Source organism: Embiotoca jacksoni, unplaced genomic scaffold, assembly GCF_022577435.1.
Source record: "Embiotoca jacksoni isolate LCO1_2020_lvr unplaced genomic scaffold, fEmbJac1.0.p SCAF_23, whole genome shotgun sequence".
Lineage (NCBI taxonomy): Eukaryota > Metazoa > Chordata > Actinopteri > Embiotocidae > Embiotoca > Embiotoca jacksoni.
Window position 1 is genome coordinate 8974795 of NW_027185374.1, and position 18151 is coordinate 8992945.

The 18151-nt window shown below is 42.3% G+C and overlaps 1 protein-coding gene across 2 annotated transcripts in view; it reads left to right on the forward strand.

The window, feature by feature from the left end:
* The window catches only part of LOC138203620 (neurexin-3b-like), a 306123-nt gene that overhangs the window by 60352 nt on the left and 227620 nt on the right, over positions 1-18151 (forward strand). The window contains exons 5-6 of one of the 2 annotated variants that reach the window (XM_069158621.1): positions 16029-16330; positions 17733-17756. In XM_069158621.1, the coding sequence (XP_069014722.1) occupies positions 16029-16330; positions 17733-17756 (326 nt within the window). The remainder of the gene's footprint in view (positions 1-16028; positions 16331-17732; positions 17757-18151) is intronic. The other variant, XM_069158622.1, reaches the window with a different exon arrangement.

Genomic DNA, 18151 nt, shown 5'->3' on the forward strand with positions numbered 1-18151 from the left:
TTCTGGGTGTAAATGAGCTCCACTACAATGACTCTCTCACATAACTCCACTCAGACACTTAAATAAACCGTCATCATCATCATCATCATCATCATCATCTCCATCGTTATCCACTCACCCAAATAATGAATGGAAGTATGGACCTGTGTGTGTGTGTGTGTGTGTGTGTGTGTGTGTGTGTGTGTGTGTGTGTGTTTGTGTTTGTGTTTACTCAGCCTTCTCCCACCACATGGCCTTTGTGGCACCAAAGTCAATTAAAAATCTGTGAAGTGAGGGGAGGCGGTCAGAAAAGATACAGCGACGCTCACAGTGGATGTGACACTAAAACGATCTCATACTCTCACTCAACTGTAAACTTTGCGCTTCATTGTTAACCTCCTCAATACCAACACGCACACACCCTTGCTTTCCAGCCACCTGGACACCCCCGCCCCACTCTCCACACACACACACACACACGCACGCACGCACACACACACACACACATGCACACGCCACACACACACACACACACACACACACACACACACACACACACACACACACACACACGTCCATCTGGAGCAGCCTCTGGTGGAGCGCAACAGCTCCTCACCAGCTCGAACTGGTCAGACACATATGCAGCGACACACACGTGCAAAGTCCAGAAATAGACATTTGGAGTGATAGCCTGCAGGGTGGAGCTGACCACTCTACCATACAGCCAGCTGTCCCACACGAATTGGCATTTACTTAGATCGTTTCGCACACGCACACACACACACACACACACACACACACACACACACACACACACACACACACACACACACACACACACACATAAAGTGCACGACTGTTGCATGACTTTTACTTTTTCGTTCTCAGTGATGTCTGCTTGTTCCTGCGTGCTTTGAGCAGAATGAGACAAGCATAAAGACGTTGAATGTTCCCTGGGCTGTTTCCCCGTAGTAGAGTACAACTCTTTTTCACTCTTCCGTGAGGAAGTAGAAAATGCAGCGCTGCATCTTTTTTCATTTCTCAAAGAGGATAAAACCATTTGTAGACACATTTGTGAAAACTCCAATATTAAACCCTCCGGGTAACAACTGACTGTTTCACCTTGCAGTATAATACAATAGGGATGGGCAATATGGTCTTAAATCAATATCACGACTAATTGTCACATTTACCTCATTAATTATTAATTTACTCGTAAATACGCTTGTGCACAAAATCTACACACAAAGTGGACATTTAAAAATGATTTCCACCACGCAATAAACTGAAAATTATTGATTTGGTCCCCAAGTAACATTTATTTAACATTAATAACACTTTATTTTTAGCCTTTTATATTGTTTCTTTCTTTTTAAAGGAAGATATATGCTTTACTACTTCTCTGCCTGTTAAACTGTCTATTTCTACATTTTTCTCATATTCTCTGGTTCAGACACCTGCTAAGTTTTTGCTGCAATAAGAACCAGAACTACTGGATTATATTTTGCATGTCTTCTTATTTAAATGAAAAATGAAACACCTTAAATAACAGAGATGCTCACCAAATTTAACAAGTTTAGCATATGAAGCTATATTAGTAAAAACAACTGCTTTGTCTGAGAGCTCCTCAGGTTAGCTATGTGATTTTCTTTGGTCACTTGTTTTTGGACACACTCGGCACACAAAGTTGAAACAAATTGTTCGTGCTTCCTTTCGGAGTGGCAACATTTCTGTATCTGTCCTGGCACCAATAATTCACACCGTTGAGGAGCACTAAAGTGTGGGAGCTCTATTGTATCATCAGCAAAAACTAAACTGTTTCTTTCAGGTGTTTTAGAGAAAGTTCTCCTCAGAAAAACAAACAGAATTAGTTATTTTGTTTAAGTGCTGCAAAATGTTTACATTCAATAATAAAAAAAAGGCCTCTAGGAGTCATCACAGGAACAAAGGTGATATTATTATAGAGCAAGGAAGTCTGCATTGGAAGGAGGTGGAGGTGGATGGATGGGTCAACCAAACATCATGTAACATGAGTTGCCTTTTATTGGCTGTTACAAACATGAATCAGTGGTGTCTTTTTGAAATCATAACCACAATTGTTTCCTCACCTGAAGCACATGGTTATTATTGAAACCATGATGATGAAGGTTCCAAAGTAGTCACTTTAATCGGAACCATAATGGATCTCTAACCTTAATCAAGTACCTGTTAAACCAAAACCATCATCTCTCCTTAACCCTAATCACATTGTTTTTATGTGTACACCTAACCTTAGCCATAGCTTTGTCCCATCATTAAACTGATTTATTTTTGTAACTAATTTATACAGTTTAGATGCTGCAGACAAACGAAGTCATCCTGCCAAAAAGGGGCATCGGATCAGAAGACCAGAGGACAAATTACCTAGCTTGTTGGTTCATTTTAAGGACTTCCTGCTATTTTGACCAAATTAGGACACAATTGACAGCAAACACCAAGCATACTGTATTCTATATTCTGACTTAGCAAAAAAATTATTTTATTTTCAGTTCAACTGTAAAATACTTTATTTAGGCTTGTTAGTCAAAGTTCTGGTCCAAAAAAACCCCACCATGACTCTTAAAACCTAAAACAGTTTTGATCTAGCGATTCAAGGAGCTTTAAAATATCATTTACATTATGGAAATTTAAAGACATATTTCTTTTTAAAAGTTTTTTTTCTTTCTTTTTGCAGGCAGTGCAGAACACAAAGCAATGCAATTACTCAGTTCTTTCTCCAATTTCTGCAACCAGCCTAAAGTTGTTTGATGTAATGTCCTTAATGGAAATAGGGCACTGAAGACCATGAGGTGTTCACTTGTGTGTTATCCAACTAGCAGTGAGCCCTCTGGCGTTTGTTCCTCTCTCCTTGTGTTTTGAAGGGTCCCATGGGAGAGAAAGCAGGGTGAAATGGAGAGGGGAGTCGGAGGTGGGGTGGGCGAGGGTGTAGACAGAGACAAAGGGGATGCTTTTAGAGTTACAAGCCAAATAAAGCACCTTTTTTTTCTATTTGATAAAGCAGAAAGGGGAAGAAGATGGAGAGTGAGTGTGACAGAGGGGAAGAGAAGGGAGGCAGAGAGACTCAAGGGTTTGGCTCTCAGACAGGAGGTACTTTTTTGAGGCTGAACATCAGTCCTTGCGTTCAGAAAGATGTCTTCCCATCTTCCGTACTTTACAAAAAACCGAAGTCATGCCACCTTGACTTAGCCGTCTCTCCATCTGAGTCTGTGCCTGAGAGTTTTTCTCTCTCGTCCTCTCTGTGATTCTTATTCTCATTCGGATTCTCTCTCGTTCCTCCATGCACACTCATCCTTTCAGTGTGCTGATTTATCCCTTCATCTCTCGAGTGTCATTGAAGAGAGCCGTTCGGCTCTCCAGACTAATAACCGTCGCAGAGATGGAGAGGGGATAATGTTATTGACTTCCAGGATAGACAGCAGCTGGCAGAGAGTATCTCTGTGTGTGTCAGGCTTCATGTGACATGTGCAGGGATCCTTAGTTGGATCTATTACATTTTTCAATTTTTAATTTACATTTTTAATGTGATGCACACGAACCTAACTCTTGCTGAAGATGGCGTTGTGAAGCATTTGTGACACGCATATACAGGTCATTAAGTTGTGGCTCATTTCTAAGGTTGTGTAACGACCGTTGACAATGGACAATAGTCAATAATGTATATTTTCATCACTTTACTTACATAAAGTCAACAATGTAATTCTGCTATTTTCAACGGTTGTTGTAGATTACGCATCTAAAGTGTGATTCTGCGATTTTAGTCACAACACAGTCCTGCAAATGTTTCACAACAAAAGCTTTTAATTTGAAATGGAACCAGGAAGTGTTGAGTTGGATTGACACCTAATCAGGGCAAATAGTAGGGGATCAAAACAAGGGTCCATACACCTTAAATGTTAATGTGTCAATTCAACCCTTCCATTTGTTTTTATTGGCTCTGTTGCATGTCCATGGTTCTTTAAGCACTTAAAAAGTGTAAATGAATTCCAACCAGATTAAGAAAACTGTGACCATTTTATTTCCTCATTGGGAGAAGGAAAAATGGCGTAGCGCTCCGGCAGCACTACATCCATGATGCTCAGAGAGTTGTGACCGTTACCCTCGGCACCATCCTAAATTTTGTGCGTACACGACATGCTTGTTGTTGCAGCTGCATTACGAGGAAAAGCTTAAACATTTCCCTTCACCAGATGGCCAAACATTCAGCGGTGCTGCTCTAACAAGCTTGGATTAGCATAGTTTTTGTAAGTGTGGGCAGACCTTGCTCCACAAATAGTAAATAACATTTTTTCTCAATGACAGTGATTCTGTGTTTACCTCCGCATGTCAGGATCAGTTGATTTGATTGCAGCCAAACAGGATTGGGAAAGACAGCTGGCATTTGTTTTTCATAAAACACCCACGCACGTTGCCTTATTTTAAACGTGTACATGCTTGATCTCAGCATACACATGCAAAATCGTAAAACACAAAACTGCACAATATCTGTTATAAACGTTAGACATAAAGGGAAGCTTCTGGTCCAGATGACTCCACGGGACTTCGGACGTGTCAGTCGGTTCGTGTTTCTCCTCGAAGAGTTTGTGGATCCTCTCTGCTAGTTTGAGACAGCTGTGGAAAGAAACTGCTTAGTTTGGCTCAGCCAAGCCAAGCTTGGGAAGCAAGGATGAGGCTTAACCCTCCTGTTGTCCTCGGGTCAAAATGACCCGCAGCTGTGTTCAACCAAGTTCTATTTTATTTCTATATTTTTATATTTTTTTGGGATCATTGGTCATCATTCTTTAAAGAAACCCTCACAGCCTCCTTGTCACCAATGATCCCAAAAAATATGAAAATAAAATAGAACTTGGTTGAACACAGCTGCGGGTCGTTTTGACCTGAGGACAGCGGGAGGGTTAAATCCTTTCCCCATCCCCTCAAGCACACTTTTCAAGAGCATATAAATGGCGTAGGGGAAGAAGGAAGAGGACAGAGAAAAGGAGAAAGGTGGACACGGAGGTGTTCAGGCATCGAGCGTCAGGGTTTCTTCCACGTGATGAAGGATGCGATTAGTGTCGCCAGCATGTGCCAAGATCACTGTTCGCCTATCGATGTTTAGGTGTGTGTCTCTGTGTCTATCATCTTTATTCACCTGCCTGTATACAGCACTCATCCACTTTACGGTCGCAGTATTGCACCTTATTTACTTGCATGTGTAAAGTTCACAATCAGCCCTGCAGTTAAAGGTTAAAAGGAGGAAACTCGAGGAAGGTGAGAGTAATCCATCGTTACTCTTATCTCTGGAAGAAGCACATCGTTGCAAATGCTTACACACACACACACACACGCACACGCACAGTGAGAGTCACATATTGTTTTGGCTACAGGCTACAACTGGTTCTAGCTGGATTTAAAGCTACAGAAGTGTTTTTTTCCTCCCTTCTTCTTAATTTTGTTAAGCTCGGTATTGAATATGTTTCTCCGAGTCCTCTGCAGCTTTATCCCTAACTCTCCTCTGCTATCCAAGAAATAATTATTGTACTCAGCTCCTAAATACTGCACTCTTGTAAATGAGAAGCAATATTGTTTCGTCTTAGTCATCGTTTAGCCCACGTAAACTGATTTCTGAGTGACCATAATGTGGCCATAACTGCTGCTCACCTACTTGCTTAAATGCCACCTGAGGTGATTGGCTATTGAGACGAGGTCACGGTCCAAGCCTGAGAGGGGATGCTTGTCATTAACCGCCTTTGGCACCCCGCTCTTCCCCCGCCATCTCAATTCTATTGGCTTTGAGGGCTCTTTCACGGTGAGTCATGTTTATTTCATTGTCCCGTTTATGGCACCGCTGTTCCCCTTTTAACCCCTCAGCTCCCTGCATGCAGCTAAATGTTCCGACAGTACACTGGAGAGTAAGTTATAGAGATAATAAATATTAGATGGCCACAGCTTCGACTCGGAATGTGTGCTAATCTGTTTCCAAGTGCCGGAGAGGGACATCGGCTCACTTCCACTTTCATTAGTGTGTGATTCCTGCTGGAATGGCATTGCATTATTTTAAATAAAATGTGGTGGTAAAAATGTGATTTAATAAAAATAACAAACATATCTTCTGGAGACAGCTGGCTGAAGCACCCAACTATTAATTGTTTTGTGGTTTCAAATGTAGCTGTCATCATAGCTGTTTCTTTTTGAAATCTGTTCCTTTAAGCAGCTTTTACTGCGTCTTTTTATTTCTACTGCACATGTAGACTTAAATACATTTGGGATGTTCAGTAAGTAGGAACTGCTGTGAAGTTTATGTTGGTTCTCATATTTCCCAGGTGCCATTTTAAATTTAGAAACTGTATCAACATAAGCGGTAAACAGACCAACAAATTCATGAAATTAGTTAGTTAGTCAGTTGCAGACATTTAAATATAGAGTAGTATGTGCCACTTCAGTGTGATGCCTCCTGCATGTGAGAGCATACTGAATGTCAAACTCAGCAGTGAAGTAGGTGATAGAAATAAGTTGGAATATCCTTCAACATAACTGGCCCTCTTAAATGAAATAGTTTGTAATAGCAATAGACCTAAAATAAGAGGTAATATTTGTTGATGGAGTCCCCGGTGCTGAAACAGCACGTGTCACTAAAAGTAATGATAACAGTAGCATGCAGTTTCATGCTCCGTGGCTCTATCCACAGGCAGCATGTGAACTGACAGAGACTGATGTGGTGAGGTGGAGGCACGGCCAGCCTTCTGACAGGAGAGATAATAGCCAATAAGGCAACGCCACTCTGGATGATTGACAGGCTCCAGGGAAGGCCTCGCCTGCCAGTAAACCTGCTCCGTGGAGCAAGCCCCTGCTCATATACAATTCACCATGTATATACACATGCTCAAAGGTGCTGGCTGATATCTGCACATATGCACAGTGCATACAAACCATTCAAATTATTGACAAGTTTGTTTATTAGTCTGTAAATGCTCACAAATCAGGTCCAATGCAATATACAAGTACATCCATTATCTGTAGCATTAAATAATTCAATTATTTGAATCACAAACAGAAAAGCAAATTTTATGGTAAAACCTATAATGTGTCAGGTAGACAATGAAAACAAATAACTCACAAACCCACGCAGATGCAGAGTGATGCAAGTCTATCAAGGCACTGTGCTGGAGAATATGAAACCAATGCAATGCTCACCGCCGTCACTTTCCATTTTGGCTCAGGATGGCAGCTGTCAGCCTGATGCAATAGTCGGCATTCAGGAGACACACTGTCAAAGATCGTTTGATTGTTGGAGGAAATAATACAGACTGTGGATGACTCCATAATATTGTAATCCGCAGTTACAGCCATTTAAAAAAGGAAACCACTCAATGATCCAAGCAGGGATTTAATTAGTATATGACAGTGTTAGCTAAATAATAAAACCCAGACGACTGACGAACCAGTTATGTCATCAAAATATGAAATCTGGAGCTGTGTCAGGATGTTTCCTTAAGCTGACCAGTGTTTGTAGTTTGAATGTGTTTCATACATGGACATGCCTCAGATCTCTGTTTACCATTAAGCGTGGATTTATTCTGCCTTTTACCTCTCGATAAACAGCTGGTGATGCTCACACAATAAATGTAGCTGACTGATAGTTTTGCTCCAGTTTGCACAATTTGCAAATTTGTGTGTAAAGTTCTCATATATATGTATATGAGTATATTGGAGAAGGTTAAAGTCTGCATTTTCTAGTTTTCTCAGGATGAAGTACCTTGAAAAAAGAGGATGAAATTAGAAGAAAAACAAAACAAAGCAAAACAACAACAGTGGCAGCTAACAATAAATTAGCACAATACCTTATTGATCACACAGCAGATGTTTACTGAGGGATTTAACATAACTTCACTCTAAGCAAGACATTTACATGCAGGTAATACATGTATTTTTACTTAGAGAACTGAAAGAAGTTGTCATTGATGATGTACATTTCCACAGAACTAATTCCATTATTAAACAGTCATGTTTCTTTACATTTTATAAATCCTGATGAATGTTAAGCTACAATAGATTCGGTTCAAACAATGTTTGTGCTACTACCGATACCTTGACTTTGATACCAGTTCCTCAACAATACTTTTTTCCATACCAGTACTATAAAATACTTTTTAAGAAAATTACATCAAACATTTCAGTACGTATGTTTAGCTGTCATACATTTTAGAGGGTTAGGGTGGCCAAACTGCTGAACTCAAGACTTTAAAACGGCAGTTCACGCACCACTGGGTGACGTCACGGGTGGTTGCTGCTTTGTTTGTTTGTTGGTAATTTGGTATTGAATGACAAGACATTTTTCGACAGTTGATTGTACCAAAGCGATTTTTTTCGGTGACATAAACTATGTAGATGTGAAATCCGCTGCCCAGCCCCAAGCTACTGTCATCGAACCTCAAGATTACTTCACGTTGTCCACCAGTTAACACCATCTTCAAATGATTTTCATATTACCTTCAAGAGGATGGCTGTTTCCAAACATCACTCCGCCTCTTAATTGTACAGTTTTAGTCCGAGGAATGCCGTCGCCACACCGCTGCCTCTCTCTCATCCTGAACCCCCCACCTCCTCACTCCGGCATTCGCTCCGCACAATTGCCTCGGTTGATGGGATTGGACCTCAGGCGCTTGCCCCCATTCTTCAGATACCCTCCATCCCTCCATCGTTCACTCCCGCTATTCACACCATCCCCCCCTTTGCTGTCACTCTGAACCTCATCGCTCACTCCGCATGGTGGAGGCTCCACCATCAGCAGCCAATAAGGAGCACACACACACACACACACACACACACACACACACAAGCTGAAAAACACACTGAAGGTGACAGTGACTAGCTTGTCGCAGCCAGTAGCCCGAAGGAAGCCACCGGTCATGTCCACAGTAATGCCGATAAATTAGAAAATGACATTTGCCTGTCCAAAGTTTTTCAAATAGTATTAGATCATTTTCTCAAGGTGTTCTGTTTCCACTGACATGTTTGACATTCTTCTGTTGCTAATGGATACTGCAGCTTCATACCATTTCTAGGTTGGCTGTATCTGAGGAGTCACATGTTATTATCCGAGCAGACATACAGAATACCACCTTAATCATGGAAGACAAAATATGACACGCAGACACCTGATATCACATCATACTCCATCTTTTAAAGAATTTAACACTTCATTTGGAATACATTGGAAAGCAATGGAGAGCAGTAGAGTGCTCCACAGCCTATGAAGTGGTTATAAGACACAGGTCCCTAATTATACATCAAGCAGACATGGAACACCATTAGCAGAGTATGTGTGGGCACTCTGTGAATGTTCTGTAAGTCCATTATTCACTCTTCTTTTATCTCTTTTTGCCTTTACCAACGCCTGAGAAAACTTTCAGAAAATAAATATCTGTCCCTTTAGCTTCGAATGCTGCACTGTGTTCAACACCTAATTGCCAAGATGTTGTGTCAGCCCCTCTGTGGGTGCTGGGCAGATAGTGTACAGAAACAATATCAGAGATTATTTTGTTGAAAACTTCTGCCTGCTGCTACAGACGAGGATGATGAGTGCACAGGGAGTGAACCAGAACAGTAAGGTTGTGGGCAGCGAAACCCAGACAATGAGCTGAAAGATGCTACAGTGGGAACTGCAGAGTTCAAATCAGAGTAAAGTTGTAGCTGTACAATAACCTGAGAAAGACTAGAGAGCAAAAACAGAAGGCTACTGTTTGGTTATCAAAGAATATATTTACATTTCTTGGTAGAACTGCTCAGCGACTCCTCGTCTACATTGAAAGGTTCATCCAACCTGTCAGGTCCAGTGTTTGTTGGACCTTGTAGTCCTTTCAAAATTTCGCTCATACTGTTTCCTAAATTGAAAACTAAGGAGTCTGAATCTGTCGAGCTAATGTTTGTAGTATTCTTGACGTGACATCACCCTTCATGTCTGAGCACATGCAATTTTTTTTACTGAAATATATAATAATATGAAAGGATAAATACATTTAAGTTGGAGTGCACTTCTTCGGCCTTTTAGCAAGGTAGTACAACACCACAGTTTGGTATGACAGCAACATAGAGGTATGTTCCATGTACAAATATTCATTAGTTCAGCTTTAACTTTCTAATGGCATGTTTTCTTTAAAACACTATTTGAACGCATTAAAAAGGGTGCGAAAGTCTCTATGTTGTGGCCTTAAAGTGGTTCAAACCAAAAGGTGACCAAAAGCCAACCAGGACCCGTTAAAAACGGCACACTTTATATATGTTGTGTTCGATGGTCACAGTCTGAAATGTCAGGTTGTCAGTTGTGTTATTGGGGTTCAACTTTTGTGAAGCATGGTACTCAACAGCTATTCCAATGTAATGATTATTTTCGTAATAATCAAGAAAGTGTCTTGCGAATGGAAATTGCATCATCATGCCGACAACATCGGTGGCCCCGAGGTAAAGTAAGGATTAAGGCGAAGGATATATTTGTGGAATTTTCCCTCAAAGGATAATGAGAAGTCCCAAAGTGTTGGACTTTCTCGACCCTCTACTCACACAACAGATTCACAGGGTTTAACCTCTCCACGTCACCGACCAATAGGAAGACAGAGACACCAAAATCCACCCGCTGACCCGCTCTGTGCAAGTCCATTAATAAAACCAGCAGTCCATTGAGGACAATCACAATGTTGTGTTGTGTATGGTTCTAGCCTGTCGACCATAATGAGTCATACTTTGTCGCAGTCAAGACGCTGCATTCTTCTTCGTCTGCCTCATTTCTCCCTGTAGCACTTTCTATCGCCTGAACTATCTGAAGTTGAGAAGGGTTTACTTTATTTATGTCCTTTGTAAATATTGCAGTAAAATGTGCGTGTCCTACTCTCTAGGTTATGGTGGTTTCTGAACTCTTAAGTGCGATGTTTTTTTTTTGTTGTTTTTTTTTTCAGCAGGACCATTTCAAAAATCTTTGAAATCACAATTCTTAGATGGTAATTCCAAAACAAATTGCTCCACCGTGGGATTTTTTTTTTTTTTTTTTTTACAGGATCCTCTAAGTGTTAAAACATCCCATGAGAAAGTGTTGGATTTGTGGTGGTACTTGTGTTTTGAGCGAGGTGGGGGGGGGGGGGGGGGAGAAGGAGACAACGGAGAGAAGGAGAGATGGAGAGACGGGGATTCTTCGGGGGTGGGATTGTTATCAGGTGCAGTAATAAGGAATCACAAGCCAAAGGGACGGCTCTTCACCGGCCCTCTTAACACACAGTGTCACTTGGTTTCTCTGGAGAGCCATTGGAAGCGCCTCCGTCTCTCCTCTCCTCCATCTGCCACTCTCGCTCTCCCGCTCCGACTCTCTCCGTCTCCCAAACTCTCTGTGCTGTTCTCCCCTCCGACCCCTCCTCCACCCCCATCCCCTCCACCCCCCCAGTCTCTTTTCTCCCTTGGTCCTCCTCCTCCTCTCCCTCTCTGCTGCTTCTGTCTCTTCGCTTCCTTTTGTCCTCGACTCTTTTGCTTCCTCAGTGTCACTTCTGTTTATGTTTATCTCTCTCTTTGTCTCTCCCCTTCCTCTCTCTTCCCTACACTCAGTCTGTGCTTGCAGACATCAAAGGCAGCCTCAGACAGGTCGTCCCGCCACGGCTTCACAAGGTTACATGAAATACGGGATGAGAAGAAGTGTCAGGGTGACAATTCACTTTAACCTCTTAGATATGTCGTGTGACATCTTTAGAGCTGTCGTGACCAGGACCCATTCGGCGTACTAGTTTCTGACTGGAAAAGGAAAAGCCAGAGAGATCCTGCCACACACAGTTTCTTTTTTTGTTGTTGTTTTTCACCGCTCACGTCCGTATCCTGATTGAATTTGATTATTGCGTACAGTAGCATTTGCAGTAATTGGCCAGCGAAATATTACCACGCAACACACTCTATCAAATCTCCCTCCGACATAAGCCTGTCTGACAGTGCCGCCTGCCTTTGAAGAGAGTCATCACCCGTGATGCTCCAAATTCATTTGACACGTGATGGCTCACCATTGAACTTAAAGCCGCGCAGTTGCACAGTTAGCATCAGCAGCGCAGCGAGAAGCAGCAAAGCGCATTGCTCCTTCTCGGCTACGTCACGCTACCCGTGCGGCTCTAACTGTTATTGTCGAGGGAGGGAGGAGGAGAAGGCTCTCGACTCTGGACAGAGAGGGAGAGAGGTGAAGGGGCGCGAAGAGCTGTGGATTTTCAGCCATTTTCAAAATGCACCGGGTGGCGTGACGCTGTGACCTTTGAACGACCTCTGTCCCCGAGGGTGTCTCACAAACAGCGGCGGCTAAAAGCAGAAGTTAGCTTTCTATGTTTAGGTCTCGGGACAAAGAGGCTTGTCCGTCTGCAAATACGGCGCAAACACGCATCTGTTGTGTTCGATGTCATCGCGGATTGAGTTCACTTCGCCAGAGAAGTCTCCTTGGGACCGGCACTTCAGTGCCAGTGGCCCGACTGGCCTTGCGTGCGCAGTGAGGCTTGTGTACTTGGCAGCCGTGCAGCTGCAGCGTCCCCGGCTCCCGTCGGAATTTTGCCACGATGATCACAAGGCTTTAAGTCTCTGATCCTGTCATTAAAATCATCTGACGTTGCATGTAGTGGGAGTTTTTCCTCCCACAGTGATAAGGGGGAGTGGGAAATCTTGCAGTGGACGCTAAAGGCTGTGGACCCGTGAGGTGACAGTTCTCCCTCGCTCAAAGGCCCCGACCTGAGAGAGAGCTCTGCCAGTGTGTGTGTGTGTGTGTGTGTGTGTGTGTGTGTGCGTGTGCGTGTGCGTGCGTGCGTGGTGAGGGGGAGCGGAAGAGGATGGGAGATGGTAATGAAGGAGCTAATTGCTTGCAGTGGATTTTGAAATCGAACCCCCGGCCGCCAGTGCATGAGCCGGGCTGCGCACAAATGGAATATTGATGACTATTGCGAAAATGAGGGAGAATGACCCCGCGATATGATCGATATAAAAGCCACAGATCTGTGCAGAACATGTCTCAACAGGCAATACATTTCCCCCGGTTTTTATGGATCCGTATACGCTCACCACAGTTTTAGTATTGCTGAAGTGCACAAATATTACATTGTATCAATTTTCGCTCTCTATTATTCACAACAGCAATGTTTTATTGATGGTTTTTAAGGCTCCACAGGAACTTTTGTTATTACATCATTATAATTATTACACTTATGGTGACGCAAACATATCACATGATGGTAACCTTTTCCTCAGTATTTAGTGGCAAAATATACAATAATGATGAGGCATCATTTGGACATTACAGGTTATGATGAATTCAACATAGAACATAACGATTTATTGATCTTAATTGTCTTCTTTTTTTTTTAGCTTGTACAAGATGCAGACTTGACACTTACTTATTTTTACAGATCGAACCAAACACTTATTCTGTGCAAAGGCTTAGCTTACTCATTGTGACACTTTACTTTAAGCAAAATGCCTGTGTTGGCATGCTAACATGCTGACATTGACAGATGCTGACATGCTGACGTTTGGCAGGTGTCACGTTTAAGATGTTCACCATTTTATTTGTCTAGTCTGAGGTTGACGGGATTGTCATAAGTTTATTGGTGTGAAACAAAGTTTTGGGCAAATTTAAATGCTGACATCATGACAGAGCTGGAGGAAAAGTTAACGGTAGCAAATTGAATTGCAATACAGTTGTTAATGGTGAAAAGAAATTTGAGTTAAAATCACATGTTAACCTGCTGGAGGGGCTGTAGAGGAAAAGTTGGGCTTGACACACCAAAGTCAGTAGGATTCATCATCTGGGATTCATCAATGACAATCTTTTCCCTGGTTTTTGAGTTATTTCAGTCTGGACCAAAGTGTCCATCCTCAGAGATATGCTCAAAATAAAACACCTGTAAACTACTGTGTTGTGAAAACCTCTGTTTAATTCTTGCTTTGCAAATATTATAATGACCAGGAAACTGTAGAAGTTCTGTTGCACAATTTGAGCAGCAATCCTCAGATAGACAACCTAATTAGAGCAGCCTGCTGGATAGGAGAGGGGCGTTGCCATGACAATAACCTTTCTACCTCAAGTCAGGTGAGAGGGGACGAGATCAGGTGTCTGGAGTCGAGTTTATCACCATAAATATTGTTTTTGCTCCAAACGCACATTTAAACAACCTCAAGGATCAAAGCTCGGGAAACGTAAAAGAAGTAGCAATGTATGAGCCAGAATCCATCCAGCAACCTTCTTGTCATATTTATTCATAGTCTGTCAGTGTGCCATCAGGCATACTGAAGGGGCCTGGTGACAGAGGGCCCACTGGTATCTGTGGTATACTGTAATCTATTCCGCTGAGTCTCTCTGGTTTTAGGCTGGAACTCCAACTGGAGCAAAGACCCTATAAAGATCCAAGTCATTGTCGTCATGGTAACCACAGTGTTGACATAGAAATCAATATTTTATTAATCATCTGAGAGAGTTTTGAAACTGACATGCCAGTTGCTGTTTTTCTTCAGTAATTACAACACTATCATTTTGCTTTTGATGTCCAACACTATTGTGAAGAACACCATTAAATGAATATACAGTCAGCAGCTGCTCCATGCTGTCATTCCAGTACAATCTCTAAAATTAGATGCATGAAATCAGTAGAGATGAAGGGTATTTTTTTCATTTTTCTTTTTTATCCTGCATTGTATATCCTCCTGCCTCTCGACTCTGCTCCGTCTCAGTGGTAATAATGGGTTTCTATTTATTCCTCCGGCACATGGATGAGGGCTTTCACAGGGCCTTTGTTGCCTCCCATACTATTTCCTCTTGTCTCTGCGTTGCGCAAAGACACGAGCTCCACGCCGAGGGGGAAATTCTTTTTTTTTTTTTTTTTTACCCTCGACCGGAATCAGCACCCCATCATCCCGCAGCCTCACTCCACTTTCCATTTGTTCCTCTCAATATTCTCACTCTTGTGTTTTTTCCTTGCAGCTCCACAACGCTGCTCCCTCATGTTTACATATTGCCTGATCCAAAACAACAAACCGAAGCTTTTGCAGCTCTTTCTCGTCTCTCTTCGTCTGGGTTGTGCTTTTTTTTCTTATTCCGCTCGTCTCCTCTGAGTACACAAAAGAAGAAAAAAAAAAACAGAGGAAATGAAATGACACGTTGAAAATGTTTTTGTTGGCGGATAATAACGTAGTTAGTTACGGCGTAGGTTTGGCATGTTGGTCTTTTTCTAAAGGTTGACATGCCTGAAAGGTGAGGCCTTCAACACTGTCATCTACTCCAACCCTTGAATTGGAGGTGCCACGTCCAATTTAACACATCACTGATAGCCAGTTTGACCTTGACTCAAACTGACCACGATGTAAGAGACAGCAAAGAAAGTGTCAGTTAGAGTCTTCACTTTCCGTCACCCCAGCAATTTTTATTTTTGTTCTCCTTTGCGCTCCATCCATCCTCGAGCCCCCCCTCACCTACTGTCTCGAGCTGTCTCACCTTACTCTCCATGTCGATGTAAAAAAAAAAAATAAAAAAAAAAATGGGCTCAGGAAGTCACTTTGCAACAGCGGGGTGATATAAAACTGTAAAATCAGACTTATGTTTGATTTATGCGCACCATTAGCAGGGAATAGTGTTCCATCATAAGTAGTCTGTCTGTCTCCAGGCTGCACGCGAAACCTAAACCCACGGTCGTATAGACAGGACTTTATGATCTCAACTGAATGATGGGATTATCGTAGCTGTAATTATGGTGAGCAGTGTAGTGTGTGTGTGTTCATTGTCTGCAGCAGACACCAGATCTCATATTTACTGAGGCTGCTCTATGATTGATGCGGGGACCAACACGGATGCTTGTTTCATATTTAGAAGATTTCGCAATAAGAATGAGGATGAATGTGGGGGAAAAAAAACAAACCCGTTTAAAGAAACATAATGACTCAGCATAACTCTGCAGCAGCAAGCTAAGGTGCTACTGCAGAAATATAAAGGGCATAATGACTATTAAAGTAACATTTCGTCTTTGCTTTTGTCATTTCAGCGAGGGAGGAGAACGTAGCCACCTTCCGCGGCTCGGAGTACTTCTGCTACGACCTGTCGCAGAACCCCATCCAGAGCAGCAGCGACGAGATCACGCTGTCCTTCAAGACCTGGCAGCGCAACGGCCTCCTGCTCCACACGGGGAAATCCGCCGACTACGTCAACCTGGCGCTGAAAGACGGCGCCGTGTCCCTCGTCATCAATCTGGGCTCCGGGGCTTTCGAGGCCATCGTGGAGCCAGTCAATGGAAAATTCAATGACAATGCCTGGCACGACATCAAAGTGACGCGCAACCTGAGACAGGTAATCGTGGGTAACAGTGACAGACGCAGTTTGGAGACCAGTTTTGTTGTTTTGTTTTGCTTTTGAAAAGCTGCTTCCATGAGCTTCTTTGAAAGGTAGCTGGCTTTAAGAATGTCACCTTGGTTGTCATTCCATCGCTACAGATCAGAAATATTACTGAGACAGATGTCATTCTAGTTTTGGTTGTCTTTACAGCGACATGAACTCTTTTCAAGTTCATTTCATTGTCTGATTTCGTCCCTATTAATGAATCGCTAAAGATCAGGGCAGAGCAGTTGTGCAGCATGCGACTGATTCAGAGTGCTGTTGTGCTACAGCAGGTGTTTTCCTCCCTCCTGTTTATTGGCATATTGAACTTGAGCTTCCTGTGCCCTCAAATTAAAGTTATCTGATAATTCTATTGTGCTTCACACTCCCCTAAGTTGACACTTCTATCAGGCGCTGTCGCTATCTCCTTGCTGTTTAGAAACTGTTGGTGTAGAATATAGACTTTCGCTTTAAAGCCAGCCGGCGAGTGTTTTGCCTTTGAGCCGTCCATTAACGCACTATTTATAGCTCAGATGATCGGGATGCCTTTTAAAGAGAGAGATACATTTCCATCAAAGGGGCATTTGTTCGGCACGAAGCACAATTTGCTACTCGGCAGATATTGTTTACCATTTTCTTAATGTAATTTAGAATTAGCTTGTATTGCTGCTGAGTGGAGTTCATTGCTGTCTAGAGAGAGACGGAGGGACGGAGGTAGCGGTAGCTGCAGAGTTGTTTATTGTCTCGGTCGACCTTTAGTTTGTCTGGCAGCATTTAGTGTTGCTCTCAGAGCGGCACAACAAGCGAAACAGGAAGCTTTTGTCCCACAGGTTAGTAAAGAGTTGTAGCGGGAAATGCCAGCAGGATAACACGGAGTATAAGGAGGGGTTCTAGGCTAAGAGCCAGAGGTCTGCTCGCCTGCTTTCCTCTCTCTTTCTACAGATCTGTCTTTCTTTCACTATCATTTTCTTTCCTCTTTGAAAGGCACACTTTGTTAGACTAAAGGTGAAAAAAAAACACTACAAGTTTTTGTTGGATTTGAAGCCATCCTACACAAATTTTTATCGGAACGTTTCTCTACTTGAAGGACTCATCTTTGTTTTTGTTTTTCTTGCAGGACTCTGAGGTAGAAAATTTGGCTAGGATGGCCCTTTAATACCGCTGACAAATCCTGTAGTGTTTATTCGCCGCAACACTAACTCATCCATGATTAAAGTCATTTTTTACTACTAACCAATTTCTAACCAACTAATGTACTAACTAACATCCTAATTCTTCATCGTTGCTTTGGGTTTTTGTTTTCTGTCCATCCTTATTAACAACCTTTTTTGTTCACTATTCTTTTGATTTCCTTTCTTCCCCTTTTTCTGGAAAGCAATCAGGCATTGGACACGCTATGGTAAACAAACTACATTGTCTGGTAGATATCATTCTTATTGTCTTTTTTTTGGGTTTGCCGTGTGTCCCCTCCCCCTCTCTTCTTTTATTCGTTCTCTTTGAGTTCCATCCTAGACACTCTTATCAAAAAATGAGGAGATGGGTTTGTATTACCAGGCAATTCTTTCTTCGCTTCTTCTCAATTTCCTCCCTAACCTGCCAACAACCTCCTTCTTTACCCCACGATCCCCCATCCTGTTTTTTTTTTTTTCACTTTGGCTTTTACTTTTTTCTCTTTCTTTCCTCCACATTATCGCAGATTTCCAACCAGTAAAAAAAAAAAAGAAAAAAAAGATTATAATAATTTTACTTCTTTGCCTTAGTCAGGGCAACTTACTTTTTATTTTATTTTTTTCA